The sequence below is a fragment of the Chamaea fasciata genome, unplaced genomic scaffold, assembly GCF_029207755.1.
Source record: "Chamaea fasciata isolate MVZ Bird 193981 ecotype frontalis unplaced genomic scaffold, bChaFas1.0.hap1 SCAF_30, whole genome shotgun sequence".
Lineage (NCBI taxonomy): Eukaryota > Metazoa > Chordata > Aves > Passeriformes > Sylviidae > Chamaea > Chamaea fasciata.
In genome coordinates, this window is record NW_027094115.1 from 269771 (window position 1) to 280367 (window position 10597).

Genomic DNA, 10597 nt, shown 5'->3' on the forward strand with positions numbered 1-10597 from the left:
TTATTATTATTATTTCTAAAATCTCCCCGCGGAAGGACCTAGGAACTGATCGTCGAGATGTGATTAACAAAAATAATTCAACCTTCTCCCAAATAACTTACAGGAGTTCACCCCGGGGGGAACTTGTGCTTATTCCGGTTTTTGGGGTGGGGGGGAGGTCAGGGTCTCCCCCCTCAACCCGGGGAGGGGTTTTGGGGGGACCCTCGGCCCCCTCCTGCCTCTACAACTTTGGTCACTAGCGCTGTGTCACCCCGAAATCCAGGCCCCAAGTCCTTGCCCCGAGACCCTGAGACAGCCCCGGGATTTGGGGTGTCCCCAGAACTCGGGGACCCCCCCGGGGGACCCCGACGTCGTCCCCGCGTCCCCCGGACCCCCCCGGGCCAGCGGGGAAAGGGGGGTGGGCACGGGGAAGGGATTTATCCTGGGGACCCCAAAACACCCGAGAGGGGCCGGGATTCCCGTCCCGGGGGATCCCAAAGTGGTGCAGGAGACCCCAAAGAGATGGAATTTCCATCCCGAAACGGTGGGGGAGCCCTGAGGGACCGGGATCTCCATCCCAGGGATCCCATAGGAACGGGACGTCCATCCGGGGAGTCCTGGCAGGCTTGGGCTGGACAACCCTACCCTGGGGGCTCGGCAGGGTTGGGATGGACCCTGGAAGGATTGGGGTGTCCACCCCGGGGGTCCTGGCAGGGTTGGGATGTCCATCCTGGGGGTCCTGGAAGGGTTGGGATGGACCCTGGCAGGGTTGGGGTGTCCCCCCGGGGTCCCCAGGGCGGCAGACTGAGACCCGGAGCTCCCTGAGCCGTCGGCGCCGTGCCGGCGGAGGTGGCGCCGCCCGCGCCGCGTCCATCCGGCGATCCCACAGCGATCGATCGATCCCGCAGCGATCGATCGATCCCACAGCGATTGATCAATCCCACAGGGATCTGTCCCACAGTGATTGATCAATCCCACAGTAATCGATCCCGCAGCGATTGATCCCACAGCGATCGATCAATCCCACAGCGATCTGTCCCACAGCGATCGATCGATGGATCCCACAGCGAGCCAGCCCGGAAGAGCAGCAGCAGCTCCATCGCAGCTCGTCCAGCCCCACCACGCCGCCTCTGCGGCGGCTCCCGGCTCCCCCGGCGCCGGTGCCGGCGGGCCAAGGTCCGTGCGGCGGGCGGGCGGGCGCCGGGGCCGCCGGGGTCAGATGGAGTTCTCCAGCCCGCTGTGGTTGCTGCGCCGGCTCAGGCAGTTCCTCTCGTTCAGCAAACTCGTGGTCTCGTCGGCCGGCTCCGCCTTCTCCGGGACGCCCGGCTCCGGTTTGGGGGCGCCGCTGTCGGGGGACTGGGGACAACTGTCCATGCGGGAGGCCAGCAGCCCGTTCTGGTACTCCTGCCGCGTGATCTGCGCCGGGACACAGCGGGCAACGCGTGGGAGAGCCCCAGGGGTGGGGAGCCCCGTCCCAGAGTGATGTAGGAGACCCCAAAGGGATGGAACTCCCGTCCTTAAATGGTTTAAGGGTCCCCAAAGTGGTGGAATTCCCAGCCCAGGATGGGTAGGAGACCCCAAAGGGGTGGAATTCCCGTCCCAAAATAGTCTAAGAGACCCCAAAGGGGTGGAATTCCCATCCCAAAATAGTCTAAAAGACCCCAAAGGGATGGAATTCCCATTGGACGGGTAGAAGCCCCACAGAGGGTTGTAATTCCCACCCCAAAATGGTGTAGGAGACCCAAAGTGTCAGGATTCCCACTCCAAAATGATGTAGGAGTTCCCAAAGGGATGGAATTCCCATCCCAAAATGATTTAAGGATCTCCAAAGTGGTGGAATTCCCAGCCCAGGATGGGTAGGAGCCCCCAAAGGGATGGAATTCCCATCCCAAAATTACGTAGGGAACCCCCAAAGTTGGGGATTTCTAGCCCAAAATGCTGTAGGAGAACCCAAAGGCACGGAATTCCCAACCCGGAATGATGTAGGAGACCCCAAAGCGTCAGGACTCCCATGCCAGGACGGGGCAGGACCCCCGAGTCACCAAACCCCAACGGGGACCGGGCAGAGCGCGCTGCTCACCCCGACGCTCCGCCGGAGCGCCGAGGGCTGCGTAACCCCACCCTGGGGGCGTTTTCCCGGCACAGTTCCCTGCGGGAAGGCCGATCCGCCGGGGTTTTTCCCGGCAGAATCCCCCCGGGAGCACTGACCTTGACGAACTGCAGGTCGGTGAGGGCGCGCACGCTGAAGTCGGCCACGTACTGGGCGCCGCCGGCGTTGAGCTGGTTGTTGCTGCCGCTGACGGGCGACGAGCCCGACTCGGAGCGCTCGTGGTAGCTCAGCGAGGCCGAGCGGTTCAGGCCGCTCATGTGGGACGGGGAGCGGATCTCTGCGGGGTTTACGGGGCTTGGGATCGTCCTCCGGCGCTCGCCGGATTTCCCCGGCCCGCGTTCGCTCCCCGCGGGTCACCCCCGGAGAGCCCGGCCCCCCAGCTGTGGGGTTTCGCCCCGTTCTGAAGGCGGAAGGGGTTTTTGGGATTGCCTCCCGGAGGTTTAGGGTTAGGGTGGGATTGGAAGATTTAAACTCTTCCTAACAGGGGAGGTTCCACTCCATTCTAAACCCAAATGGGGTTTCTGGAATTGCCTCGTGGAGGTTTAGGGTTAGGGTGGGGTTGGAAGATTTAAACTCTTCCTAACAGGAGGTTCCACTCCATTCTAAAGGCAGAACGGGTTTCTGGGATTGCCTCCTGGAGGTTTAGGTTTAGGTTTAGGTTGGGGTTGGAAGATTTAAACTCTTCCTAACAGGGCAGGTTTAACAAGAATCCCATTTTCCAGCCCGTTCTACAACCAGAAGGGGTTTCTGGGATTCCCTTGGGTTTCTGGGATTGCCTCGTGGAGGTTTAAGTTTAAGTTTAGGGTGGGATTCTGAAAGTTGAACTCTTCCTAACAGGGGAGGTTCTGCCCCATTCTAAAGGCAGAAGGGGTTTGTGGAATTCCCTCGTGGAGATTTAGGGTTAGGGTTAAGTTTAGGGTGGGATTGGAAGAATTAAACTCTTCCTAACAGGGCAGGTTTAACAAGAATCCCGCTTTCCACCCAGTTCTAAAGGCAGAAGGGGTTTGTGGAATTCCCTCGTGGAGGGTTAGGGTGGGATTCTAGAAGTTGAACTCCTCCTAACAGGGCAGGTTTAACAAGAACCCCAATAACCCCAAATCCTGAAATCGGCCACTGGGGCACGGAGCTGCTCGTCCAGGGCACTGACAGGGTTTGGAACCTCTGGAATCTCCCATTTCCCAGGGCAGCTGCACCCCAGGGACCCCAGGAAGAGTCCCCAGGGCCAGGCTGGAGCCACCAGGAGCAGCAGGAGCTGCCCACGGAGCCCTAAGACCCATCCCAACCACTCCTGCCGTCCCCTGGGACGGCTCTGGGGACACCGATGGCGTTTGGAACCTCCGGAATCCCCCGTTCCCAGGGCAGCTCCAGCCCAGGGGTCCCGGGGAGGGTCTGGGGGCGCTCACCAGCTCCAGGCGGGGGGCTCAGGGCCATCACCCCGTAGTAGGAGAACGCTCCCGCCTCGAACTTCATGCACTCCTTGCCAGCCTCCACCTCCACCTTGCCCTGCCGGGAGAAACAACGTGGACGCACGTGCGAACCCCACGGGACGGGATCCCCGGGGCGTTCCCCGCTCCCGGCACCTGCAGGATGAGGATGAAGTAGTCGGCCGGCTTGTTCTTGCAGTACAGGAAGTGCCGCGGGGATTTCTTGTTCTCCTCGTCGAACTTCAGCTCCTGGATGACGTCGGAGTATTTGAGGAGCCGCAGCAGGATCTTCTCCGAGATGAAGTTGGGGGTGAAGAGGGTCACCTCTGGAGAGGGGGGAAAGGGTCAGGGAGTGTTTGAATCCCTTCGGGAAAGTGAATTCCCGTCCTGGGATGGAGTGGGGAACCCCTGGGGCTGGAATGTCCAGCCTGGGATGGTGTGGGAGACCCTCAGGACTGGAATTCCCATCCTGGGATGGAGTGGGAGACCCTCAGGACTGGAATTCCCATCCTGAGATGGAGTGGGAGACCCTCGGGGCTGGAATTCCCATCCTGGGATGGTCCAGGAGACCCTCGGGGCTGGAATTCCCATCCTGGGATGGTCCAGGAGACCCTCGGGGCTGGAATTCCCATCCTGGGATGGTCCAGGAGACCCTCGGGGCTGGAATTCCCATCCTGGGATGGTCCAGGAGACCCTGGGGCTGCGATGTCCACCCTGGAGGTCCCCAGAGGCCCAGCACGTCCATCCCGGGGGTCCCAAAGAAGCCATCACGACCCAAGGGACCAGGACACCCGCCCCCAGCCTTGTCCCCTTCCATTCCGCGTGACGGGGACACAACCAAAAGCGGCACGGAGCCCCAGACCCCTGGCCGGAGCGACCAGAGGGGACGCAGGGACGCGGCGAGGGCGCCCAACTGACCGGTGGACAGGAAGCGGTGGGCGGCCAGCAGGAGCTGAGGGGACACCTTGACCTTCAGCTCGTTGTCGGGGTCCTTGAAGGCCGAGAAGTCCCTGCGGTTCTTCTGGTTGCAAACCCTCTTCCTGCTGCGGTTGTCAACTGCGGGGACAGCGGGGTCACCTCGGGGGACACCCACAGGAGCCCCTCGGGCGGGATCTGCGCCGGGGGGCAGCCCCGAGACCTACTGTAGGTGTCGGACTCGTCCAGGATCTCCGACTTGATGATCTCCTCGATGACGTCCTCGAGCGTCACCAGCCCCAGCACCTCGTAGAAGGGGTCGCCCTCGCCCTCGTTGTTCACCTTCTGCACGATGGCCAGGTGGGATTTACCTGTGCGCGGACAGGCGTCGGACTGGGACACCCCAACGGCCCCGGACGTCACCGGGGGGTCCCGGCCATGAGACGTCCTAAGATGCCCCCAGGGTGTCCCAGGCGTGGGATGTCCCCCGGATGTCCCCAAGATGTCCCCAGGATGTCCCAGCCCTCAGGTGTCCCCACCCCACAATGTCCCAGCCCTGGGATGTCCCAAGATGTTCCCAGGATGTCCCCAACCATGGGATGTCCCCTGGATGTCCCCTGGAAGTCCCAGCCCTGGGACGTCCCCTGGAAGTCCCAGCCCTGGGATGTCCCCTGGATGTCCCCTGGATGTCCTCAGCCCTGGGATGTCCCAGCCCTGGGATGTCCCAGCCATGGGATGTCCCCTGGATGTCCCCAGGATGTCCCCAGGATGTCCCAGCCCTGGGATGTCCCAGCCCTGGGATGTCCCCAGGATGTCCCAGCCCTGGGATGTCCCCAGGATGTCCCAGCCCTGGGATGTCCCAGCCATGGGATGTCCCCTGGATGTCCCAGCCATGGGATGTACCCTGGATGTCCCCTGGATGTCCCAGCCCTGGGATGTCCCCTGGATGTCCCCAGGATGTCCCAGCCATGGGATGTCCCCTGGATGTCCCCTGGATGTCCCAGCCCTGGGATGTCCCCTGGATGTCCCCAGGATGTCCCAGCCCTGGGATGTCCCCTGGATGTCCCCTGGATGTCCCCAGGATGCCCCAGCCCCTCCTGTCCCTCCCCGGAGCAATAAACTCATTAAAACCTAAAGGAGCCCTTGGGCTGGGCGCTCCCTCCCGGGCTAATGACACCAATTAACTCCCGGGGTAATGACACTCATTAAGGCCGTTAAGGCTGGGGCAGAGGCGCCAGGGAGGCTGCGGGATGGCCGGGATGTCCCCGCGGGCTGTGGGGACACCGCCAGCAATCGGGACCGTCCCACAGCCGGCTGATCCTGTCCCGAGGGGACATCTGGGGACACCCGCGGCCAAAACATCCCAGGGCAGGCAGCCGAGGGTGCAGGAGGGCAGGAGAAGCTCCCAGCCCTGGATTCCGCTCCCCTCACCTGAGCTGGAGGGACGCAGCGGGGCTGGTCCCACCTCAGTCCCGGCCCTCGGATCCTGCCCCGGCTGTTCCCAAACTCACACGGGGAAAACTCCTGGCATGAGCTCTGCGCCAGGGAGAGGAGGCACGAACCTGCCCTCATCCCAAATAAATCCGCTCTCCCTCCCCAAGGCTCTCACCTGCCCTCATCCCAAATAAACCCGCTCTCCCTCCCCAAGGATCTCACCTGCCCTCATCCCAAATAAACCCGCTCTCCCTCCCCAAGGCTCTCACCTGCCCTCATCCTGCCCCATCCCAAACCTGCCCTCATCCCAAATAAATCCGCTCTCCCTCCCCAAGGATCTCACCTGCCCTCATCCCAAATAAATCTGCTCTCCCTCCCCAAGGCTCTCACCTGCCCTCATCCCAAATAAACCCGCCCTCCCTCCCCAAGGCTCTCACCTGCCCTCATCCCAAATAAATCCGCTCTCCCTCCCCAAGGCTCTCACCTGCCCTCATCCTGCCCCATCCCAAACCTGCCCTCATCCCAAATAAACCCGCTCTCCCTCCTCAAGGCTTTCAGAGGAGCGTCCTGACCTCATCCCACCCTTTAATTCCAGAGCCAGCAGCCTCTGGCTCCTGATCCCTCAGGGAAAAGCTGATTTTAGGGAAAGGCACCTCCCAGATCCCCTTTTTCCTCCTCCCTCGGCCACAGCGGCGGGAGAAGGCGGCGCCTGAGGGGTGAAAACACGATTTTTTCGCCGGGGTTGTTGTCGGGGCCCCTGGGCGCCTTTCTGGCCGCCCCGCTGGGCTGTCTGGGGCCAGGTGAGGCAGCCCAGGTGAGTCAGGAGCTGCTCCCCGCGGGATGAGCAGCACAGGGAGGGGCCGTGGCAGAGCCCCGCCAGCCCAAAGGGCGCCCCAGAGGCCGGACGGGGGTCACCGAGGGGGGAAACACCCCTGCACCCCAAAGCGGGCACGGGGGGAAGCCACGGGGTGTTCAGGGAATGCTGGGATGGCTGGGACGGATCTTAGGGCAGGGACAGCTCCAGGGGGCTCCAGCCTGCCCTTGGCCACTGCCAGGGGTCCCCGGGCTGGAGCTGCCGCCAGGAATGGGACATTCCAGAGGTTCCACAGCCCGTCAGCGTCCTGGGGGACAGCAGGGATCCCCATGGAATTCCGGAGTGGTTGGGAGAGACCTCGGGGCTCATCCAGTCCCATTCCCCAAACCTCCCACTGCCCCAGGGCGCTCCAGCCTGGCCTTGGGGACACTGCCAGGGATCCAGGGGCAGCCACGGCAAATCTGGGAATTCCAGCCCAGCCCCACCTCACCCTCACAGCCAGGAATTCCTTCCCAAAATCTAATTAAAACCTCCCTTTTTCCATCTGAAGCCATTCCCCGTGTGCTGTCCCTCCAGGCCCTGTCCCCAGTGTCTCTGCAGCTCTCCTGGAGCCCCTCCAGGGCTCTGAGCTCTCCCTGGAGCCTTCCCTTCCCCAGGTGAACATTCCCAGCTCTCCCAGCCCGGCTCCAGAGGGAAATTCCCCACTGCAATCCTCAAGCGGGAAGCTCGGGAAGAGGCCGGATGTGGGAATTGTCACCCCAAGGGCAGCGCCCGTGGCATCCCCGCGGCCCAGGGCAGAGCCCGAGCCCCACAATTAGCACAGCGGGTTAATTATCCCCTCTGGGTGCACGTCCTGCCTCTGCCCCAGGCCCCGAGCGGGGCAGCGAGGTCCCGGAGCCGGGAGGGATTTGCCGGGAGGAATTCCCGAGCTCCTGAGCCGGCGGTGGAAAAATAACAGCGCCGAGGCTTTGTGCCCGGAAGGAAGGAAGGAAGGAAGGAAGGAGCTTAAATCCCTTAATCGGGCTCCGGGCAGGGAAAGCCGCTGCCAGCAGCCGGGATAACCCCAGCCTCCCTGCCCGGCTTTGGGAACCGGGCTGGAACGGTCAGCACCTCCCAAACCTTCCCCCAGCGCGGGTCCCTGCTGCAGGAGGGGCTCAGGAATCCCGAAATGTCCCTGGAATGTCCCACAGAGCTCTGTCCGAGCCTCCCGGGAGCGTCACGGGAGCCGCGGGGTCACGGCCGGCACAGCTGCTCCGCAGGCGGGAGCTTTCCTTCATCCCGCGGCTGGAAAACCTCGGGAAAGGACCTCGGCAAGGGCAAATCCCACCTCGGAGCTCCCCACGGCCAGCCCGCACGCCGTTCCTCCTCCTGCTGCCGTTTTTTGGGGAAGCAGAGCGAGGATGGAGCCGGCTCCGAGCGGCCCCGGCCGCCCCCAGCTCCAGGGAAAAGCCCGGAGGAGAGAGCCGGAGGAGCCCGGAGATTTTCCAGCGCTTCTCCAAAATCCTCCGAGGCTAATAATCAAAAACAAGGAGCCGGGAAACATTCCCGGCAAAGGAAAGCTCCAAACCCAGAAAACCGGGGTTGGGACTAAAGTTTGGTGACCCCCCTCTCTGCCTGTGTCACTCATTCCCTTGGGACCGTGGCCACTCTGGAGACCCCCGGCACGGGCAGCCCCAGCTCCGGAGAGCAAAACCCGCTGGAATTTTTGCTTCCAGCCAGAGAAGCAAGCAAGCAGCACCCCCAGGAGCCCTGCTCACCCTTTTTGAACTCCTCCAGCATGGCGTCCAGCTTGGTGTCGTGGAAGACGACGTGCACGGGGTGGTTGTAGAACTTGGTGATGGTCTTGAGGGGCGTGCAGTCGTCGGGGTCCACGAAGGCCAGGTCCTTGACGTAGAGGATGTCCATGATGTTGGACCTCTCGTCCTCGTAGACCGGGATGCGCGTGTAGCCGCTCTCCATGATCTCGGACATGGTGTTGAAGTCCAGGATGGCGTCGCTGTTGATCATGAAGCAGTTCTGCAGCGGGGTCATCACGTCCTCCACCGTCTTGGTGCGCAGCTCCAGCGCTCCCTGGATCATGTTGAGCTCCTCCCTCACCAGGTCGTTGTAGGGCTCCGTCACCTTCAGCATCTCCACCAGCTTCTCCCGGTTGTAGACGGTGCCGATCTCCTGGCCCAGGATGCAGTCCAGGAGCTTGCTGATGGGGTAGGACAGCGGGAACGTCACCAGCATGAAGAACTTGGTGACCACGATGGTGTTGGCGCCCACGGCCAGCCCGTGGCGGGAGCAGAGCGCCTGCGGCACGATCTCCCCGAAGATGACGATGCCGATGGTGGAGGCCACCACGGCGCCGATGCCGGAGCCCGTCAGGTCGTCCAGCAGGATGGTGAGGGTGGTGTTGACCAGCACGTTGCCCAGCAGCAGCGAGCACAGCAGGTAGTTGCCTTTCCTGCGGATGGGCTCGATCCTGCGGGCGTAGCGCTTCTCCTTGTCGGTGCCGCAGTTCTGCACGATGCGCAGCTCCATGGGGTCCAGCGCCATCAGGCCCAGGTTGAGCCCGCTGAACATCCCCGACAGCACCAGCAGCCCCGCGATCAGGATCACCTGCAGCCACAGCGGCAGCAGCGACTTCTTCTCCTCCAGCACCACCACGTGCCCGTCGGGCCCCTGGTGCGGCAGCCAGGGCTGGCCGGGCCGGCGCTGCGAGCACAGCACGTAGGTCTTGGCCCGCTCGTCCTTGCGCAGCGGCTGCACCTGCACCCGCAGCAGCGCCGAGGTGTCGCGGGGCTCGGCGGGGCCCGGCCGCACCACCAGGTCCTGCGAGCGCTCGTGGCACGTGGCGTTGCCGCTCGAGGCGTTGCCGCCCGGCCGCAGCTCGGCGAAGGCCACGCGCTCGGCGGCCCGCGGGCCCAGCCCCAGCCCGTAGAGGCGCAGCAGGGCCTCGCTGCCCTCCGTGAGGCGGATGGGCCCGCGGGCCGCCCCCGCCGCCGCCGCCGCCGCGGGCTTCGTGCTCTCCTCCAGGCGCAGCCCCAGCACCACGGTGTCGGCCGCGGGCACGGCGCCGCCGGGCAGCGCCAGCAGCAGCAGCAGCGGCGGCAGGAACGGGCCCGGGGATAGCGGGGTCCCCCCACAGCCGACGCCGGCGCTCCCGCCGCCGCCGCCGCCGCCCGCCGCCATGTTGGGCACTGGCGGGAGCGTCACGCACGGCGGACGCGCCCACGCGGTGACGTCACGCCCGTGGGGCGCGCCCCCCCCAGGGGCACGCGCTGGGCCGCGCCCTCTGCGGTGACGTCACTTCGGCACGCCCTGGAGGGGCAATGAGGTCACGCCCACACAGGACGCGGCCCGGCGGACGGACGCTCTGGCCACGCCCCAGAAGTATCAGGCCACGCCCTCATAGGTTACGTCACACACAGAGGCGTCTCCTTCCCGCAGGGTGTACTAATCGTGACTGCGTCCCGTGGGCGAGGCTATTACAGAAACACGCCCCCGGTGGTGACGTCACACACACGACCACGCCCCAGGTCATTCCTCTGGCCGCGCCCCCTCGATCACACGTCACAGCCCCTGGGCTCCGCCTCGCAGCAGGGGGAAACGAACTTGGGGACAACCCTGAGGTGACGTCACCAGACAAACCACGCCCACTCTGGGGGAGTCACATGGGTGGACACGCTCCCTCGGGGGGGCACAGACAGGGACACGCCCCGTGTGACGTCATATATATGAGCGCGCCCCGAGTCTACACGACCACGCCTCTTTATGACATCACATGGGAAACCGCACCCCCACGGGGAACTCTTACGTGACCACGCCCCCTCATTATATCACCCACGTGACCGCGCCCCCTCCGCCCCCCGGGGGCGTCACCCCCGGTCCCGCCCCCCAGTCCCGCGCCTTAAAGAGGCCGATGGTGGCCTGGCC

The 10597-nt window shown here is 64.1% G+C and overlaps 1 protein-coding gene across 1 annotated transcript; it reads right to left on the reverse strand.

Annotated features, from left to right (window-relative positions):
• Positions 1–16: 16 nt before the first annotated feature.
• On the reverse strand, positions 17–9853 carry CNNM4 (cyclin and CBS domain divalent metal cation transport mediator 4). Its single transcript, XM_066206195.1, has 7 exons — positions 8434–9853; positions 4656–4799; positions 4432–4569; positions 3670–3839; positions 3493–3592; positions 2188–2366; positions 17–1395 (listed from the first exon to the last, which is right to left on the reverse strand). Exons 1-7 carry the CDS (start codon positions 9851–9853, stop codon positions 1195–1197), a joined length of 2352 nt encoding a protein of 783 aa, XP_066062292.1. The 3' UTR covers positions 17–1194.
• Positions 9854–10597: the final 744 nt, after the last annotated feature.